This window comes from Oncorhynchus kisutch, linkage group LG2 (genome assembly GCF_002021735.2).
Source record: "Oncorhynchus kisutch isolate 150728-3 linkage group LG2, Okis_V2, whole genome shotgun sequence".
NCBI lineage: Eukaryota > Metazoa > Chordata > Actinopteri > Salmoniformes > Salmonidae > Oncorhynchus > Oncorhynchus kisutch.
Window position 1 is genome coordinate 55,021,577 of NC_034175.2, and position 19,473 is coordinate 55,041,049.

Genomic DNA, 19,473 nt, shown 5'->3' on the forward strand with positions numbered 1-19,473 from the left:
GCTAGGGACTATCAGAGACATAGTAGTGAGATAGTACCCTTTATAAAACAGGGAGTTTGTATGTGTTGATAGGTGCTTGTTATTCAAGATAATACATGATAAATGCGTGTTAACAGTTCCATTTGCATTATCACTGCACTTGGGGGGGGGCTCCCGAGTGGCGCAGCGGTCTAAGAAACTGCATCTCAGTGCTAGAGGTGTCATTACAGACCCTGGTTCGATATAGTTCCACCGCCATTTCTCACAGAATTCATTTTACCGACACAAAAAGATCCCACCTTCTAACGTATTTTGTTTTGTCAACATTTGGAAGGTAGCGACAAATTTGCTTTTTCATCAGGCCTGTTGTGACATTTTTTATCCGACATGTACTTCACTCGCATAAAAAGGTTGGACGGAAACCTGGTTATAGACTAAGTTTTGTCTAACTTGATAGAAAAGTGGTCAAAGTAGCTGATTTGTATCAAAAGCAAGTGTTGACAGTGGATAGAATGCTGGATGTCATTGCTGAATTATGGGAAGTTTATAATGTTGAAGACATCCCATTGAAGTGGATGGAGGCTTTGGGGAGGACAAAAAGGTTAATAGTTTAAAAAGTATAAATTATATTAAAAAGCTGTTGACAAGCAATTTAAGTTTAATCATTCTTCCCGTTTTAAAGTTTGAACAGTGCAAAATGTTGGTTATTATATAACTATTCAAAACAAGTTACAGTGAGAACATTGAGAGTAGAGTGTGCTGACGCGGCACTCTAAAAAGTGATTATTTTCACATGGATGTAACCAGTCTTACCTTTGAGGCCTCTACCTCTACCTCTGCCTGTGCCTGCTTCTTCTGCTGGCTTTCCATCTGTTTAAGATATTTAAAATGACTATACCGTAAAGACAGATCACATTCAAATCCCTTAGAAATATTTTGCTCAGAATTGTACATACAATATGGAGAGATAAATAAAGACGGGTGAGGATGGAAACAAATTCACAATGGATGATGGTAGATGGGTATATAATAAACAATGTCAAACACCATGTGGAAAAACAGCATGCCAAACATGTGCTTTTTACATGGATTGACAGACAATTAATAGAAACATGGAGACTGACTTTGATAAACAACACAAAATGATGACAAACAACACATAGAACATAAAAACATTAAGACGGAAATGGATGAAGATTATTTAGGATGAAATACTTTTTCTGATGAAAATGATGGACATGAAGAAACAATACGAATTTATGAAAAACATTAACATGTAGAAAATGAAAACATTCAGATGAAAATGGGTGGAGATTATTTGGGGTTAAGGATTTATCTTCAATGGTGATTCGCTCCAGCCTTCATCTCACCTCGTCTTGGCATTCCAAGTGCATCACCTTCCTCTCCCAAATCTTCTGTGGATCCAGGACTATCACGAGGGGCAAGTTCCCATCCCCAACCTTCACTGTCAGATTCCTCCTCAACATCTGGCTCCTCCTCAAATACTTCCTCCTCCAGCTGAGTCGAGATCTTTCGTAACTGTACAGCTTTAGGGGAAAGCTCTTTCATTGCCGGCACCTTCTTCAGTGGTGCTCCATCAGTTTCCTCTTGTGGTGATTTCTTTGGAACTTTTTTGAGGGTAACACCTTCAAATGAATCTTTTGGTGAAACTTCTTTGGGTAGCTTTTTGGTCCTTTCCGCACTGGGCTTCCTCTCCATAGTAATTTTTTCTATTTCTTTTGGCTTTGGTCTTTCAACCTTAGGTGAAGGAGTCTTTTTCAGTTCTACCATTTTCTTAAGTGTCTCTTCATGCTTTGAGGGTTTATCTTTTTCTTTGTCCTCTTGTTCTCTTGGCACCTGCTCAACCTTTTTTAACTCTACTGGCTCTTCCTCTTTAGGACTCTTTTCCATTTTCTTTATGGGTGCTGTCTTTGGAGGACTTGGCTTTTGTTGAAGGGTTTTTTGAGCCTCTTTCTTCTTATCAGGCTCCTTCTCAGGCTTCACAGCTTCAGTGTCAGCTTTAGGTGACTTTGAAAATGGCTTCAATTTAACATCTTCCTTCTCTTGCTCCTGTGTTGTAATCCTTTTCACCTTTGTCAGTGGTTTGTCCGAATCCTGGACTTGTTCATCTTCAGGAACTTTGGGCACTGGTTTTAATTTGACTGCCTGTGACTCTTCTTTAGCACTAAGAACTCTATCAGCCTTCTTACGATCAGCAGGTTCTTTGATGTCTTCATCTCTTGATGGTCTCTCACCTCTTTTGAAAGCCCCAGATTCCTTATCTTTGTACTTGTCCTTCTCTGGCTCAACGGTTCCTGCTTTAGGAGATTTTTGGAATGGTTTTAACTTCACAGTTTCTTCTCCTTTTTCATCTGAAGGCAATCTGGACACTTTCTTTAGGGCTAAACTGGGGTCTGTTGGTTCCTCTTCTTTCACACCCTTGGGAGTTTTCTTTAAAGTCATTTTGTCCTCTTCTTTTTCATCTCTGGGGATGGTCTTCCGAGACCATTTGTCCTCAGTTGAGTCTTTTGTTTCAACCTCTTTAGGTGTCTTTATTTTAGCTCCATCAGGTATCTGGCTGATTTTGTCTGTCTTGTCGATTTGCTCTGCCTCATACCTTTCATATACTGTTACTTCAACTTCTTCATACACTCTCTCTTCAAAGTCATGGATTGTATGCTTCGTAATTTTCGGAGGAGGTTTCTTTGGTGGCGCTGGCTGATCTTCAAAGGGGACTGAAGGCACTTTCTTCAGTGATATGATCTCCTGTTCTTGCTCCACATCTTTGGATATCCTGGTTGTTTTCTTCAAGGTTGGCAGTACAAGTGTTTCTTCTTTCTCAACATGAATTTTTGCTTTTTGTCGGAGAACTGCAGTAAAGGTTTCATATTACACATAACAGCTCACTTAACAAGATAACAACATTGAAAACATCACATCCAACACTGAGATTTAGCTATACAGCAAACAAGACAACACACAAACAAAACTCACAGAAAACAATAAAGTAGGAAATTCGACTGTATATTTAAAATATTGAGCTGGATATTTATTTATATGCAAGGAATAGTGAAATGTAAAGTATTCATCATACCTTTCTTAGCAGGTCCAGGTGCCTGCTTGCCTTCACCTAGTTGGGGGATTAAGGAAAAGTAAACACTGTTTTAGTACAAAGATTCACATTCATTTGAAGATATATGGGATACAAGCCTCAATGTATCAAGTACGGTCAGGACATTGAGATGTGATTGAGGGGAGTTATAACCAGCCCAATCAGTTAAGGAAATTGATTCACTTTTCTCTTTGAATGGTATTGGACATTATCTTGTGGAACCAATCGGGAATTCCAAGGGAATTTCCTCCCATAACCAATCAAAGATGAAGACGACTGAAGTAATACTATCAAGTGAATATATAACAGGGAAACTATGACATGCTCACATTCACTAATGAATTTTAGGACGAGAACTTAGTAAGACATTTAACATGATGTGACATTACATACAGAACCACAGCATTGCTATGAAGGTGGTTAGAGGTGGCACCTACCTGATTTGAATAGTATAACATGCACATAAAACATTATAACGAGACTGGACAAAGAACAGGAATGTTTTTGTGGATCGAAGAGGCAACCATCTTTGTTGAATGAGATTAATGCAAACACGTTTAGGTGACTTGAAGAAAAAAACTAGCAAAATATGTTAGCCTCAACCCTCTAGGACTATAATGAGGCTTAAGATAGAATGCTTAGTAGTATTTGGATGGTGTGGTTTTCGAGATGTTAGTTTGTCATTTTATTTTTGTGAATTTTTTGTTGTTGAATACCTGTCTCCGTATCATCTTGTTCTTGCACTTGGAAGGCAGGCTTTGTTTCCTGTGTAGTCTTTTTCTTATCTTGAGGAGCTTCAAAGGAATGTTTAAGATTTATATTTGCCCAAGAAACATTCATTCACGAATGTATTTGAAGAACATACATGATGCAACATTAAACAGACATTTACCTTCAAGAGGACTGACTTTCTTTGCAAGTGGCTCTGTGGGCTTTGGAAATGTTTGGCTCTCCTTTATTGGTACTTAAAATAAAATTGTACAAAGGTCAAAATCAAGACAGTGCATGTTGGGATAAGCATTAAACCACTGAGAAGAAACATGTCATCAACACACATAGACACATAACAGATAATAAGTCATATCCAAAATACATAACACACACAAACATAACAGACAGGGTAGCAAGATTTTTAAGATTTAAGATTTGTGTTTGAAGGATTGTCCTTGTTATACCTTTTTGGGCAGCAACATCTTCACTTGACACCACTTCAGCAACAGCTTTCTTCTCTGGCTTAGAGACTTTCTTTACAAGTGGCTCCACTGGCTTTGGAGGCTCAGCAACAGCCTTCTTCTCTGGCTTAGGTTCAGACTTAGGCTCAGGCTTAGACTCTGGCAAAGACACTTTCTTAAGAAGTGGCTCAGCAGGCTTTCGAGGTGATTCCACCTGGTCAGAAATAGCTGTTTTCTCTGGTGCAGGCACTTTCTTTGCAAGAGGCTCAGCAGGCTTTGGAGGTGATTCCTTTGCTGGAACTTGAAATAAAATGATACCATGGTCAAAGTCAATTCTGCTTTATTTAATTTTACCTTTATTTAACGAGGTAAGTCATTGAGAACACATTCTCTTCACAATAACAACCTGACAAATCAAGATATTACAGATTGCGGTATGCATTGGACCACTGAGAAAGTATCAGAGAAAGACTATATCAAATATAAACATAGCACACACAAAGACAGAGAAAAACATAAAAAACACATAACATAAACACAAACATAACACACAAAATATAAAGATTTTAAGAGTGAAGATTAAAGATTTGCATTTCAAGATTTTCTCATTATACCTTTTTTGGGAACAACATCTTCTTCAGCATTAGCTGTCTTCTCTGGCTTAGTCTCTGGCTTAGTCTCTGGCTTAGTCTCTGGCTTAGGCACCTTCTTTGCAAGTGGCTCAGTAGTCTTTGGTGGAGATTCTACCTCAGCAATAACTATAGTCTCTGGCTTAGGCACTTTTTTAGGAAGTGGCTCAGTGGGCTTTGGAGGTGATTCCTTCACCTCCTCAGCAATAGCTGTTTTCTTTGCCACCTTCTCTGGCTTAGTCTCTGGCTGAGACTCTGGTTTAGATACTTTCTTAGCCAGTGGCTCAGTCGGCTTAAGAGGTGATTCTTTCACCTCTTCAGCAATAGTTTTCTCTAGCTTAGACTCTGCTAAAGACACTCGCTTTACAAGTGGCTCAGCCAGTTTTGGGGGTGATTCTTTCACCTCCTCAGCAACAACTGTTTTCTCTGGTTTAGGAACTTTCTTTGTAAGTGGTCGAACAGGTTGTAGGGGTGATTCCTTCTCCTTTGCTGGTACTTGAAATAAAGTTATATTATGGTCAAGAACAACATACTACAGAAGTAAACCATCAAGAAAATACAAAGGCAATATGTGATCAAACAGCAAACACATAAGGATAAACAAATAAGGAAGTATCCCAAACACAATTACACAAAATGTACACACAAACAACATACAAAAAAAGCAAGATTTTAAGAGTGACGCAAGAGTGAAGATTTGTATTTCAAGGATTGCCCTTGTTATACCTTTTCGAGTTGCAGCCACTTCTTCACTTGAAAGAAACACATCTTCAGTAATAGCCTTCTTCTCTGGCCACGACTCTGGTTTAGCCACTTTCCTTACAAGTGGCTTTGGAGGTGATTCTTCCACCTCCTCAGAAACTACAGTCTTCTCTGGTGTAGTCACTTTCTTTATTAGTGGCTCAGGGGGCTGTGGAGGTGAGTCTTTCACCCCTACAGTAAGAACAGTCTTCTCTGGTTTAGCCTCAGGTTTATGTTCAAGATTAAACTCTGGTTTAGATTTAGGTTCTGGTTTAGCCTCTGGCTTAGGCTTAAGCTTAACATCTGGTTTAGGCTTTGACTTAGCCTCTAACTTAGGCTCTGATTTAGGCGTAGTCTCTATTTTAGCCTCTGGCTCAGCCTCTGGTTTAGGTTCAAGCTTAGACTCTGGTTTAGACTTAGGCTCTGGTTTAGGCTTAGCTTCTGGTTTAGGCTTAGGCTCTGGCATAACTTCTGGTTTAGGCTCTGGCTCAGCCTCTGGTTTAGGTTCAAGTTTAGACTCTGGTTTAGATTTAGGCTCTGGTTTAGCCTCTGGCTTAGGCTTAACATCTGGTTTAGGCTTTGGCGTAGCCTCTATTTTATCCTCTAGCTTAGGCTCTGATTTAGGTGTAGTCTCTATTTTAGCCTCTGGCTCAGCCTCTGGTTTAGGTTCAAGCTTAGCCTCTGGTTTAGACTTAGGCTCTGGTTTAGGCTTAGCTTCTGGTTTAGGCTTTGGCATAACCTCTGGTTTAGGCTCTGGCTTAGACTCTATTTTAGCCTCTAGTTTAGGCTCTGATTTAGGCTTAGTGTCTACTTTAGCCTCTGGCTCAGCCTCTTGTTTAGGCTCTGGCTTAGCCTTAGGCTCTGTCTTGGCCTCTAGTTTAGGCTTAGGCTCTGTCTTCAACACCAAAGCGGGCTGTGGAGGTGATTCTTTCACCCCTACTTCAATAACAGCCTTCTTCGCTGGTTTAGCCTCTAGCTTAACCTCTGAATTAGACTCTGGTTTAGGCTCTGGTTTAGGTTTAGGCTCCGGCTTAGCCTCTAGTTTAGGCTCTGATTTAGGCTTAGTGTCTACTTTAGTCTCTGGCTCAGCCTCTTGTTTAGGCTCTGGCTTAGCCTTAGGCTCTGGCTTGTCCTCTAGTTTGGGCTTAGGCTCTGTCTTCAACACCACAGCAGGCTGTGGAGGTGATTCTTTCACCTCTACTTCAGTAACATCCTTCTTCTCTGGTTTAGCCTCTAGCTTAACCTCTGGTTTAGACTCTGGTTTAGGCTTAGGCTCTGGTTTATCCTCTGGTTTAGGCTCTGTTTTAGCCACTGTCTTAGGTTCTGGCTTAGACTCTGGTTTAGCCACTTTCTTTCCAAATGGCTCAGATTCTTTCACCCCTTCAGCAACAACAGTTTTCTCTAGCTGAGACGCTTTCTTTGTAAGTGGTTCAACAGGTTGTGGAGGTGATTCCTTCTTCTCTGCTGGTACTTGAAATGAAATGATACTATGGTCAAGATCAAGATACTACAGATTGGGGTAAGCAGTGGAGCACCAATACAATATCAAAAAAGATGTGATCAAATAGAAAACACAATCCAAAAAAGACACAAAACATAGACACAAACAACAGAGAATTGCAAGAATGACACAAGAGTTGTGGATTTTGACCACTAAGAGGATGTGTTGATATGGGATGGCAAACACTGGAATGAAGCAACTTTATGAATAATACTGGGCAAAAGAAGTTTGATTTCAAACTAAGCGTGAAATGGAATTGACGGATGATTTTGCCGACAAGATGATGAGATGAAACATGTTAGATTTACTTAGTGTACCTCTTGAAGGCGAGGCTTTTGAAGATATCTTTGCCTCCTCTTGTGAGTCAAGTGTTTCCTCTTCAGAAGGAATTACTTCAACAGGTTTGCCTTTTACAATCACCCGTTTCTTAGTTTGGATGTCCTCAACTGTAAAAGGTCTCTCTTCGATGGGCTCCTCTCTCATAGTAAGTGTCTTGTCAGCCCTTTCCTTGGATTCAATTACTTTGGCAGGTTTGTCTTTCTCAACTACCTGCTTCTTAGGTTGGATGACCTCAATTCTAATCTCTTCAGTGGTTTCCTCTCCCGTAGTAAGAGTCTTCTTAAAAGTTTCCTGCTTGGATTGAATTACTTTAGAAGGTTTGCCCTTTTCTATAACCTGTTTCTTTGCCTGGATATCCTCATTTGTACCGGGTATCTCTTCACTGAGTTCCTTTCTCATAGTAAGGGTCTCCTTAAAGGTTTCTTCCTTGGATTGAATTACTTTGGAAGGTTTGCCTTTCTCAACTACTTGTTTCTTTGATTGGAAGTTTTCAACAGTACAAGGTATCTCTTCAGTACCAACTAATCCCTGTCCTTTCTCTTTGGGCAACAGCGCTTTTATTGGAGAGATACCTTCTGACAAATGTATTTTGTCCTTTCTTGTATTAACTTGTATATTTGATATTTCTTCAATTACTGATTCTACTCTGATAGAAGATTCTACTGGTTCTTTGCATTCTACTGATTGAGCAATACCTTCTTGGTTAGATCGAATGTCAGTTTCCTTTCTTGCTGTTGGTTTGGGGGAAATAATATCTGTGGCTGCATTTATATTCTCTGAAACATCCATAACAGATGCCTCTTGTTTTGAAACATATTCTTCATGTTCCTGGGGAGATAATTTTCTTGGAGAACTATAATCTGTTTTAACATGAATCTCCTGTCTTCCGCCTGACTTTTCCTTCTTGTCTGATACCCTGGTGGTCATTTCCTTTTTCTTTACAATGTCTGTTTTCTTTTTGTCCACTGTTTTATCTGTGTCTATAGCCTTGCTTTCACCCTTAACTACCTGATGCATATTAGGAGACTTTTTCATAAATATTTCTTCCCTCATACTAGCACTCCCTTCCTTCATGATGGAAACTTCATATTTTTGTAGTTCAGTGTCCACTTTTTCATCATTTAATACTTCCAAAGATACCGTATCCTTCTTTATAGGTACACTGTCTTTTGTAGTAACTTTGGCAGCTTTCTGGACAAAATGTTCTTCTGAAGATTGAACTACTTGATGGATAGGTATATCTTCAATTGTAGCCTGTTCTGTCTTTAACTCAACTACATCAACAAAGCGAGTTCCCTTAGTTTTGATGCCTGTACCTTCTTCCTCTCTAGACACTAAACTTGCAGTGTAAACACTTTTCCTGAGAAGTGTTTCTTCTCCTTCTGTGGACGATTCATGAGACTCCCTCTGAAGAGATCGATCCTGTTTGGCTGGTAAATCTGCCTCTAAATCAGACCTAATTTCAACAGAACTTCTTTCCTCTGGTTTCGGTGTAGTAAAAACCTTAGTAGCTCTATCTTTCCTCTTGGAAACCTCACTAAGAGATGGTTCATGTTTCATATCTGACTTTTTATCTTTTTGGACAGATAGTTTTTCTGGAAGGATATCTTTTGTGGTCACTGAAATCTTCTGTTGGAATGTCAATGTAGTGCTATTGTCCAATATATCACCTTTGTTCTCATATGACACCTCTTCATATTCTTGCCCTGCTTCTTCATACTGAAAGACTTCTTCTATTGGAGGAGCTCTCTCCATCGTGTCGGAAACCTCCCACAACTCGTGAGTTTTCGAAGATCTCTTTTTCTCAGCCATCGGAAGACTAGAAGTCACTTGAAGTTCTAAAGATGTTTTTAAGAGTTCCCACCAAATGGAGGTCGCAAGAGATTAACGACAAAACACAACATAAAGACAAACATTGGGTTTAAAAACACAGATAAAAGAAAGTAGTACTGGCATGCCATTATGCACCTGATATCTACATTTGGAGGTGAAATAAGATTTTAATAAATTGAACACCACTAACATAGAGCACATTTAGAATACCTGTGTCTGGCGGAGTTCCTTTTCTTTGTGGCATAACTTCTATTTCTGAAGTTGGAACTTTCTTTTCTTCTTCCATCTCCTTTTTAGGTTTAGTAATAGGTAATTTTTCAGTAGGTTTTTTCTCAGGAACCCTCTCAACAGGTACCTTTTCAGTAGGTTTTATCTCAGGTACCCTCTCAACAGGTACAGGCTTTTGTTTGGGCTCCATTACTTGAAGCACATACAAGACACGCATTAGACATTGGCAACACAGAAGAGTGACAAAAGGGTTGTTGCATAACACAACAAATCTGACAAACAGAACGTCACGTGGCGACGCATGAGACACTTTACTTCAAACATATTGTCAACATGTTCACAAACATAACATGACCCATATCTAAAACAGTCTTAACAACTTATGATAAACTATAAGTCTAATATTATGTCATATTGTAACACCATTAAGTCAGCTTCATGATGATAGTTAAAGTGTTACCCTTTAAAGTGTCTAGATTGTCAAACAGACGGAAAACTGAGGAAAAAGGAGAGCTGGAATATGGTAAACTTAAGACAAAGAATAGTTCAAGAAGACTCTTAAGACATCACAGTAAACAGTATGTACGGTACAGTACATAAGTCAGTGCATAAATCCCTACCTTTTTGCGGTGTATCTTGCTTTGGCGTCACAATAACTGATTCAGGCTTTCTGGCAACCTTAAGAGGTTCTGGTTTTCTTTCTTCCACAGGAACTTAAAAGACCATTTAAGATTGTTAAAAACATGCATCTATAATGAAGATATTCAAGAAAGTCATTTCAAACACAGACATTGCACAAGTCACACTCTATTGAGTGGTAAGACTGTATGACGATGATTATGACGAGATAAAATTAAGCAACTGGGGAAAATACTTTTCAGTTGTGCATAAACATTTCAAAAGACAAACTCTGTGATGTAGAAGCTAGACGATACCAAATGTGAAGATAGACAAGACATAGATGTTCAAAGCTGGGGTTGGTTAGAAGAAAGCCATTAAACATTAACGGGAGAAGCATTGTCAACCTATATTGTGTATACCTTGTTCTGGCACAGGTTGCACATGAGGCTCTATGTCCTCTCTGGCCACTTTTTGAGGGATGGTAGCTGGTCTCTGCGGAGTTACCTCCTGTCTTTTTTGTGCTTCTGGCACTTCAAAGAATATGCAAATTATCAGTAATATACAATGTGCTGTGATGAAAGCACAACAAACAGACGTAAAATTGACAAAGAAAACAACAAATACGGATTCAAAATACGTGACATTACATAGTCTTAAACTTTGTAATGCCACAGACAGACAAAGATGGACTGACAAACAGAAGAGTATAAAGAGCATACAAGTTGTTAAAAGACTCAGAAAGCTGCCTCTCTTTTGAGAGAAACTGATACCTTGTGGTGATGGGACCTTCTTTGCAGCAGGAGTAGGCTCTGGCTCCTTATGAGAAGGAGTAGGTGCAGTCTCTGGCTTTTTAACTGCCGCTGGCGTTCCTGGTTCTGGTTTTGAAGCCTCTGGTTTCTTAGCTTTCTCAGGAACTTAAAGTAACATGCACTTTGATTTAGAGTTCACATACCAAGGTAATAATTACACTACATACAGATATGACACAAAACTTCTATGAACTTCTATGTTAGATGCTATATAAACATAATAATATATAATATACATACAATTACACAAAGGAAAGGTGACATTAGAGAGGGGAATAAATACTCCACAAAACAAGACATGACAGGAAATACCTTTGGATGGTGGACTCTCTGGTTTCTTTACAGGTGCACCCTTCGGTTCAGGTTCAACCTTAGCCACAGGTGAAACTTTAGGCTCTGGTTTTGGCTCAGCTTTTGGCTCCGCAACATGGGGTGTAGCTTGAGGGACATCTTCAAGTAATACAGACATCAACATTAGAAACTATGGGCTATCAAGAAAAACCGAGTACAAGAGTGAAAGCCATAAAAGCATGGGGCAAGAGTATGATTGAGACAACTCCACTAAACTCAATGCACAAAGTGACAGAAGTGAATAAACTTAGTCACACAGGCTTATTCACACAGAATCCTTGGGGATAATAACATGCAGTGTTAGAAAGTGCTACATAGATGATTTAGAAACTGTGAAATAGACAGACAAGAGACTGACAAGTGTCACGCCCTGATCTGTTTCCCCTGTCTTTGTGCTTGTCTCCACCTCTCTACAGGTGTCACCCATCTTATTTATACCTGTGTTCTCAGTTTGTCTGTTGCCAGTTCGTTTTGTTCGTAGAACCTACCAGTGTTTTGTTTCCCGGCTCCCGCCTGTTCCTTGCTCCTGTTTTCTAGTTTCCCGGTTCAGACCGTTCTGCCTGGCCTGACCCTGCCTGTCGTCCTGTACCTTTGCCCCACTACTCTGGATTACCGACCACTGCCTGACCTGACCCTGAGCCCGCCTGTTGTTCCGGTGCCTTACACCCTCTCTGGATTAATGACCCCTGCATGACCTGACCCTGAGCCTGTTGTTCCGGTGCCTTACACCCTCTCTGGATTAATGACCACTGCCTGACCTGACCCTGAGCCCGCCTGTTGTTCCGGTGCCACACACCCTCTCTGGATTAATGACCCCTGCCTGACCTGACCCTGAGCCTGTTGTTCCGGTGTCTTACACCCTCTCTGGATTAATGACCCCTGCCTGACCTGACCCTGAGCCTGTTGTTCCGGTGTCTTACACCCTCTCTGGATTAATGACCCCTGCCTGACCTGACCCTGAGCCTGTTGTTCCGGTGTCTTACACCCTCTCTGGATTAATGACCCCTGCCTGACCTGACCCTGAGCCTGTTGTTCCGGTGTCTTACACCCTCTCTGGATTAATGACCCCTGCCTGACCTGACCCTGAGCCTGTTGTTCCGGTGTCTTACACCTTCTCTGGATTAATGACCCCTGCCTGACCTGACCCTGAGCCTGTTGTTCCGGTGCCACACACCCTCTCTGGATTAATGACCCCTGCCTGCCTTGACCTGTCGTTTGCCTGCCCCTGTTTAAAGAATAAACTTTCTTCAACACTGTCTGCACCCGGGTCATACCTTAAAACGCGATAACAAGAAGATATGGTATTAAGAGACAGACAACTGAAAATATTCAGGACAGAGACGCAACATCATAGGATCTACAACAGCAGCAGTAGGAGCATTTCTGAAGCACATGGAAAAATGCAATATACCTTTCTTTAATGGAACCTGTTCAGGTTTCTCAGCTGGCTTATGGAAAGGTGCCTTTGCTTCTTCATGTTCTTCTAAGATATTGCAAGTGAGCAATTACATACACCAAAATAAAAAGAGCACAATATTGGTTATAGAAGTCATGCAAATAAATACAAAATAATTACGGACACTAAGTTGAAGAAAACAAGGTTCACGTACAACAACCACAAAAACAATCAACTAAATCAAACAAATTCACAGATTTAGTTAAAAGAACATTAAGAATACATGACAAACATGACAAGATCGTTAGACAAGCACATCATTTCTGATTTAAGACTATACCTTTTGGAGAGGGACGTTTCTCTGGGACAACCTCTGCAGTTATCTTCTCCTCCACTGGCTTTTTGGCTTCAGGTACTTGGAAATATCATCACAGTACAAGTTATCACTGAGTACAAGTTATCACTGAGTTAATGTGTAGGGACAAATATAATTCATCTTATAATGTAATTTACAGTAGTGGACATTGGTTACTTTACACAGACAAACAGTCATGCAAAAGTAGAATATTTATAGTAAAAGCCCTTCTTTTCAAATTGAGTTTTTTTTCAACAAGAGAGACATACTTGGGTAAGTTATCAACATGTACACACATCAACCAGATCAACACAAAATATCATTTAGAAATGCAGATATTTAGATACCTTTATGTGGTACTGCTGCCTCAGCTGGTTTAGCCTTCTCCTCGGGTTTCTTGTGCACTTCAGAAACTTTAAAGACACCCATTGTGTTAGCCAATGTAGCAAAGCAGTATCTACTGTGGACATCCATGCATTCGCATGTAAGGTACTTGCCAAAGAAGCACATATATTATGGAAGACAATACAGACAAACAGAATAGCCACTATGCGTGATCAACTTAAGAGCAAAGAATCAAATATCATAAATACTGAAAGTGCAAACCAAGTTAAACTAAGCAAGACATGGAAAGAAACTGAGCATGACATGGCAGGGAAAACCTTTGACACGGTTAAAAGAAAAGCAAGCTGTAAACAGAGTTTCATAAATGACACATGAACAAAGATCATGAACTTATTTTGCCAAAACATTGCCGACTATGTACATCACATAAAAAATAAGCTGTTAAAGAGTTTACCAACTGACACATGAACAAGACTATGAACATGTTTGCCAACTTTGCCATAACATTGCTGTAAGCCAAGACAGACAAAAGTTGTTCTTTTAATACCTTTTTGTGGCATTTCCTCCCTCATTCCAACCTTCTTACTCTGGACGGACTCCTCCTCAACAGGTACTCTCGGGGCTGATAAGACAATGAGAATATATTAGTAGAATTGTTCAACAAGGCACATTAGCTAAGGATAGAGGTTTACGGTTATAACACACAAATATAGACACAGAAATGAAATAACTCCTGTGGGACAACAAAGTTGAGAGAAAGACGTGGGATTTGTGACTGTGTTCCGCACACACAAACACACGCTAGCACACTATGGTACGATCACACATACAAAGAGTAGCCCATACATTCTGTTTCAAGATTTTTTTAAAGAGTGGCTCAAACATACAGACAGACAAGGATGCTTTTAAGCACCACACATGTTAATACCAATGTGGCTCAAGGTGGAAAGTTAAAGATGAACCGTTTGGTCACTTGAGTTAGCTGCTAACAGACATAAACAGCAATGGTAACATCTATTCTAAGGGATACCTGTGGTTGTAGAGATTTTCTGTACTACTGTCTCTTCTGTCCAGCTTTCATACTCTAATAAAGAGTAACAATGAAAAAAAAATGTTTAGATGAGCAGTGGGAAATGCTGGAATATTGGTTAGGTCGTGTTACAATACGGAATAATCTTTTTAGGTGTACCAACTTGTCTAAACATGTTCAAATGAAATTGGTTAAATTGATCTTGGTTATTATTGACTGAAATGTTAGGTCATGTTACTAAGTTGTACAAACACGTACAGATGTAGGATCTTAATTTGAGCCAGTTTTCTACAGGCAGAAAATAATTGTGCAGCAACAGGAAATGTGAATTATTATTTGGATTATAATTCATGGCCAATTTTGTTGGGGTTGATACATTTTCGTAAGGAAAAATAAATTCTGAAATTACAAAGTGGAAATTACAAATTTCAGAAGCCTTTTTAAACCTCAAATACACTACAAGTTTTACATTTCCTGGGTAATAAACTCAGCAAAAAAGAAAGGACCCTGTCTTTCAAAGATAATTTGTAGAAATCCAAATAACCCAGATCTTCATTGTAATTAGTTTAAACACAGTTTCCCATGCTTGTTCAATGAACCATAAACAATTAATGAACATGCACCTGTGGAACGGTTGTTAAGACACTAACAGCTTACACACAGTAGGCAATTAAGGTCACAGTTATGAAAACCTAGGACACTAAAGAGGCCTTTCTACTGACTCTGAAAAACACCAAAAGAAAGATGCATGCTGCAAGGAGGCATGAGAACTGCAGATGTGGCCAGGGCAATAAATTGCAATATCTGTACTGTGAGACGCCTAAGACAGCGCTACAGGGAGACAGGACGGACAGCTGATCGTCCTCGCAGTGGCAGACCACGTGTAACAACACCTGCACAGGATCGGTATAGTCGAACATCACACCTGTGGGACAGGTACAGGATGGCAACAACAACTGCCCGAGTTACACCAGGAACGCACAATCCCTCCATCAGTGCTCAGACTGTCCTCAATCGGCTGAGAGAGGCTGGACTGAGGGCTTGTAGGCCTGTTGTAAGGCAGGTTCTCACCAGACATCACCGGCAACAACGTCGCCTATGGGCACAAACCCACCATCGCAGACTGAACTGTCAAAAAGTTATCTTCACTGACGAGTTGCAGTTTTGTCTCACCAGGCGTGATGTTCAGATTCGCGTTGATCATAGAAGGAATGAGCGTTACACCAAGGCCTGTACTCTGGAGCGGGATCGATTTGGAGGTGGAGGGTCCGTCATGGTCTGGGGCGGTGTGTCACAGCATCATCAGACTGAGCGTGTTGTCATTGCAGGCAATCTCAACGCTGTGCGTTACAGGGAAGACATCCTCCTCCTTCATGTGGTACCCTTCCTGTAGGCTCCTCCTGACATGACCCTCCAGCATGACAATGCCACCAGCCATACTGCTCGTTTAGTGCATGATTTCATGCAAGACAGGAATGTCAGTGTTCTGCCATGGCCAGCCAAGAGCCCGGATCTCAATCCCATTGAGCATGTCTGGGACCTATTGGATCAGAGGGTGAGGGCTAGGGCCAGGGCCATTCCCCCCAGAAATGTCTGGGAACTTGCAGGTGGAAGAGTGGGGTAACATCTGACAACAAGAACTGGCAACTCTGGTGCAGTCCATGAGGAGGAGATGCACTGCAGTACTTAATGCAGCTGGTGGCCACACCAGATACTGACTGTTACTTTTGATTTTGACCCCCCCTTTGTTCAGCGACACATTATTCCATTTCTGTTAGTCACATGTCTGTGGAACTTGTTCGGTTTATGTCTCAGTTATTGAATCTTGTTATGTTCATACAAATATTTCCACATGTTAAATTTGTTGAAAATAAACGCAGTTGGCAGTGAGAGGACATTTCTTTTATTTGCTGAGTTTATGCAAAAGCATGAATAATTGTGAAAACATGGAGATAGTTAAATTGATGATGGTGATGGTTACTATTAATATGATGTAAATCTTGCACAATAATCAAACGTTTGTGAATTATTTTATGATGATTTTAGTGGTTTGATGGTGATGGAAAGACGCTTAATATAAAAGAATGCAAGGCCATATACCTCTCATTTCCACCTCTCTCACTTCCATCTCTTCTTCATAATAGTATTCAGAAGATTCTTTAAAAAAAACATATAGATGTTGAGTTCTCATATTAATTAGGTTAGTTTAGATTTATATAATTAATGCCAATCTTATGTCCCATTCTTACCTTTTAGAGTAACTGAAGATGGCATATCAGGGATTCGTATTGATGAATCAGGGACATCTAACGGATGTTGAATTTGGTTTAAATATCAAAGATACAGTATATATAAAATAAGTTACATATTTAAGATACGTTGACTAGGAATTGTGATACATTTGAGAGGTTGTGTAGCTAGAAATCAAATACTTACCATGGGGTACCCCTGCTAATTCAATTTCTGTGAAAAAGGAAGATGAAATATTAAAAACTGAATTAAGGCCACTATGAGATACAGACAGCTGGAAAACAAAAACAAATGCTAACAACTATACCGACCTTTGTCTGAAAGATAAAGCTCAGCAGTGCTTTTAGCTTCCCCTCTGGGCTCCAACCTCACAATGACCGAGTAAACGCCTAAAGGATTAGTCATGAAGATGATTTAATAATCCATTCTGATGTATTCATCTGGGTAACGAGAATAAAGAAATCCATAAAATGCTTGTTTGACGCAACTCTACACACCTTCATCTTCATTGGTTACATTGCGGATGATCATAAAGTGTCTTCTGCCTTCGCTTCTGAAGTTATACTTTGGGCACTCTCTGAGTTCCCAAGTGTCTTTGTACCATGTAACGATGGCATTGTCGAAAGATACCTCACATTCGAAGGTGGCTGCTTGGCGTTCGCCCACCACAATGTTCTGGATACGTTTGGTGAAGTGAATTTGTTCAGCTAAAACAGATAACGTGGTGATGAATTTAGTTCGATTTTAATATTTCTGGTTATTCTCATAATTCAAACTCATTGTGCAAATTCAAGTCAAATTAGACAATGGAGAATAGATATGCAGTTAGAAGTGTTCAACAGATCATAATGGGTGATTCAATAAGATGAAAGTAGAGACAAAAAGTCAAAAGACAAGAAAGAAAGAAAGACAGAAATGTTGGTTTGTGGCAAAGTTCCAAGACCAACAAGTGTAAGAAAGTAGAACAAATGTTATCAGAGAGCTCCAGGAAGAAAAAGAGTACGTCAAATCAAAAGTGCAAAAAAGAGAAAAAGAGTGAAAAAAAACAACATTTAATGATTAGTGACAAAATAAGTGATGAAGAAAAAAAGAGGTTAGTTTGGGGTGATTTTCTCCACTCTACAACATGATGGGAGATGCAACAGCAACCAATTATTATGTGGTTTAATCTATACACACCTTCAACCCATAGATCTGCAGTTGATTCAAGGTTGTCATATCTGCAGGCATAGCGTCCGTGGTCTTCTGGTTGGAGGTCTTTAATCGACAGCCTCTGAATCTTGTTGACCACCTCATGCGAGTATCTGCCCTTCATTTCTAAAAGCTTTCCATTCTTAAACCACTGTGTTTTGACATTAGGGATAGAAAACTGGCAAGACAGTGTACATGTTTGCCCCTCCTTACACACAACTTCCTCCAGATGTTTCTCAACCTCAGGCTCTGTAAACGAACAAATATGCATGTCGGTCAGTATTTACAGATACAGTATAAAGGACTGTATAAACAAATTCAGAACCATAGATACCCACCGATAACAGTAAGTTTGGCACTGGAGATATGTGGGCCACACACAACACGGTAGTTTCCCTGGTCTTTGGTTTGACACTGCTTGATCTTCAGAATGTGACTGTCACCAACAATGTTGATTTCGTATTTTTCATTGTTGTCAAGCTTCTGAGTTCCCTTGTACCAGGACAGGGTGATCTCTGGAAAGTTGATCTTGATGTCACACTCAAAGGTGGCAACCTTGTTGGTGACTGTAGATTGATCTGTTATGTCCTTATTCACGGTGACAGGCTGCAAACAAATAAAGAAGACATATGTGCTTAGACATTCATGTCAATAAATATGCATATAATACATGATAATTACTGCTGTTGTCATTGTCAGACATTTCATTGTGGTAGCTAATGAGGAACCTACCTCAGTACGTTCCATTCTCTTTTGCAAATCAGCCACAAGAGCAGCCAAATCCTCGTCCGATTCTCTCTCTCTCTCCAGTTCCTACATCACATCAAAACACAAAGCAGAACTAGTTATTGTGTGGCCATTATTTCTTTAAAAAAGCAACAACATTCTGTATTGTATGACTAATATTAAGTAAATTAAACTGTTGTGTTCTGAAGAAAAGACTAAGCCATTAAATTCAATTGAATACAACTTTATGTTAAATGAATTTACCGGTCTTCCACTTTCTTCTGCTTTCTCCCTCTTCAGCTGCTCAATGGCCTGAAGAAGTCCACGATAGTCAGTAATTCCATACATGCGGGCATATTTCTCATACTCCTTAGGGTCCACATTTCTGAGCAACTCTACAATGTCAATGTCTTTCTCTTCCTGTGGACTCTTCTGCTTAGATGGAGTCCTGTGGAGGAAGAAAAATAGAAGAGGAAGGCATGGCAAATATTATTTGTACAGTTTCTTGTGGAATGTGAAAGGTAGAGACACAATTGTCAAAGAGAGATTCACTTACTTCTTCAGTTTTGCTCTGAAGTCTCCCTCAACTCCGACAACCTCTTTCCTTTCCTCAACATGCATGTCGGTGTTGCATTCTATTTCTCCAGCTTTGTTAGTTGCAACACATCTGTACTGTCCAGAGTCAGACTTTGTTATTTCTCTGATCTCTAACTTGGCATCTGGGCCTTTCTGCTCAATAGTGATGCGACCACCATGAGTGATCTGCCTCCACTTGCCCTTCATCCATTTCACGTTAGGAATGGGATCACCTCCAACCTTAGCGATGAACGTTGCAGTGCCCTCTGTAAATGAACGCAACATATTG

The 19,473-nt window shown here is 40.0% G+C and overlaps 1 protein-coding gene across 20 annotated transcripts in view; it reads right to left on the reverse strand.

Annotated features, from left to right (window-relative positions):
* ttn.2 (titin, tandem duplicate 2) overlaps window positions 1–19,473 on the reverse strand; it is a 179,903-nt gene that overhangs the window by 102,915 nt on the left and 57,515 nt on the right. For 5 of the 20 annotated variants that reach the window (XM_031797649.1, XM_031797733.1, XM_031797659.1 and 2 more), the window contains 27 exons: window positions 19,165–19,450; window positions 18,873–19,056; window positions 18,615–18,695; window positions 18,221–18,488; window positions 17,871–18,131; window positions 17,189–17,398; window positions 17,003–17,080; window positions 16,878–16,904; window positions 16,691–16,747; window positions 16,542–16,598; window positions 14,442–14,495; window positions 13,959–14,033; window positions 13,414–13,479; window positions 13,052–13,126; window positions 12,727–12,798; window positions 11,277–11,414; window positions 10,926–11,069; window positions 10,575–10,685; window positions 10,155–10,247; window positions 9,517–9,726; window positions 4,878–5,387; window positions 4,267–4,563; window positions 3,984–4,055; window positions 3,808–3,885; window positions 3,074–3,109; window positions 1,350–2,849; window positions 793–849 (listed from right to left, as the gene is read on the reverse strand). In XM_031797649.1, the coding sequence (XP_031653509.1) occupies window positions 793–849; window positions 1,350–2,849; window positions 3,074–3,109; window positions 3,808–3,885; window positions 3,984–4,055; window positions 4,267–4,563; window positions 4,878–5,387; window positions 9,517–9,726; window positions 10,155–10,247; window positions 10,575–10,685; window positions 10,926–11,069; window positions 11,277–11,414; window positions 12,727–12,798; window positions 13,052–13,126; window positions 13,414–13,479; window positions 13,959–14,033; window positions 14,442–14,495; window positions 16,542–16,598; window positions 16,691–16,747; window positions 16,878–16,904; window positions 17,003–17,080; window positions 17,189–17,398; window positions 17,871–18,131; window positions 18,221–18,488; window positions 18,615–18,695; window positions 18,873–19,056; window positions 19,165–19,450 (5,097 nt within the window). The remainder of the gene's footprint in view (window positions 1–792; window positions 850–1,349; window positions 2,850–3,073; window positions 3,110–3,807; window positions 3,886–3,983; window positions 4,056–4,266; window positions 4,564–4,877; window positions 5,388–9,516; window positions 9,727–10,154; window positions 10,248–10,574; window positions 10,686–10,925; window positions 11,070–11,276; window positions 11,415–12,726; window positions 12,799–13,051; window positions 13,127–13,413; window positions 13,480–13,958; window positions 14,034–14,441; window positions 14,496–16,541; window positions 16,599–16,690; window positions 16,748–16,877; window positions 16,905–17,002; window positions 17,081–17,188; window positions 17,399–17,870; window positions 18,132–18,220; window positions 18,489–18,614; window positions 18,696–18,872; window positions 19,057–19,164; window positions 19,451–19,473) is intronic. The other 15 variants (XM_031797669.1, XM_031797696.1, XM_031797655.1 and 12 more) reach the window with 15 other exon arrangements.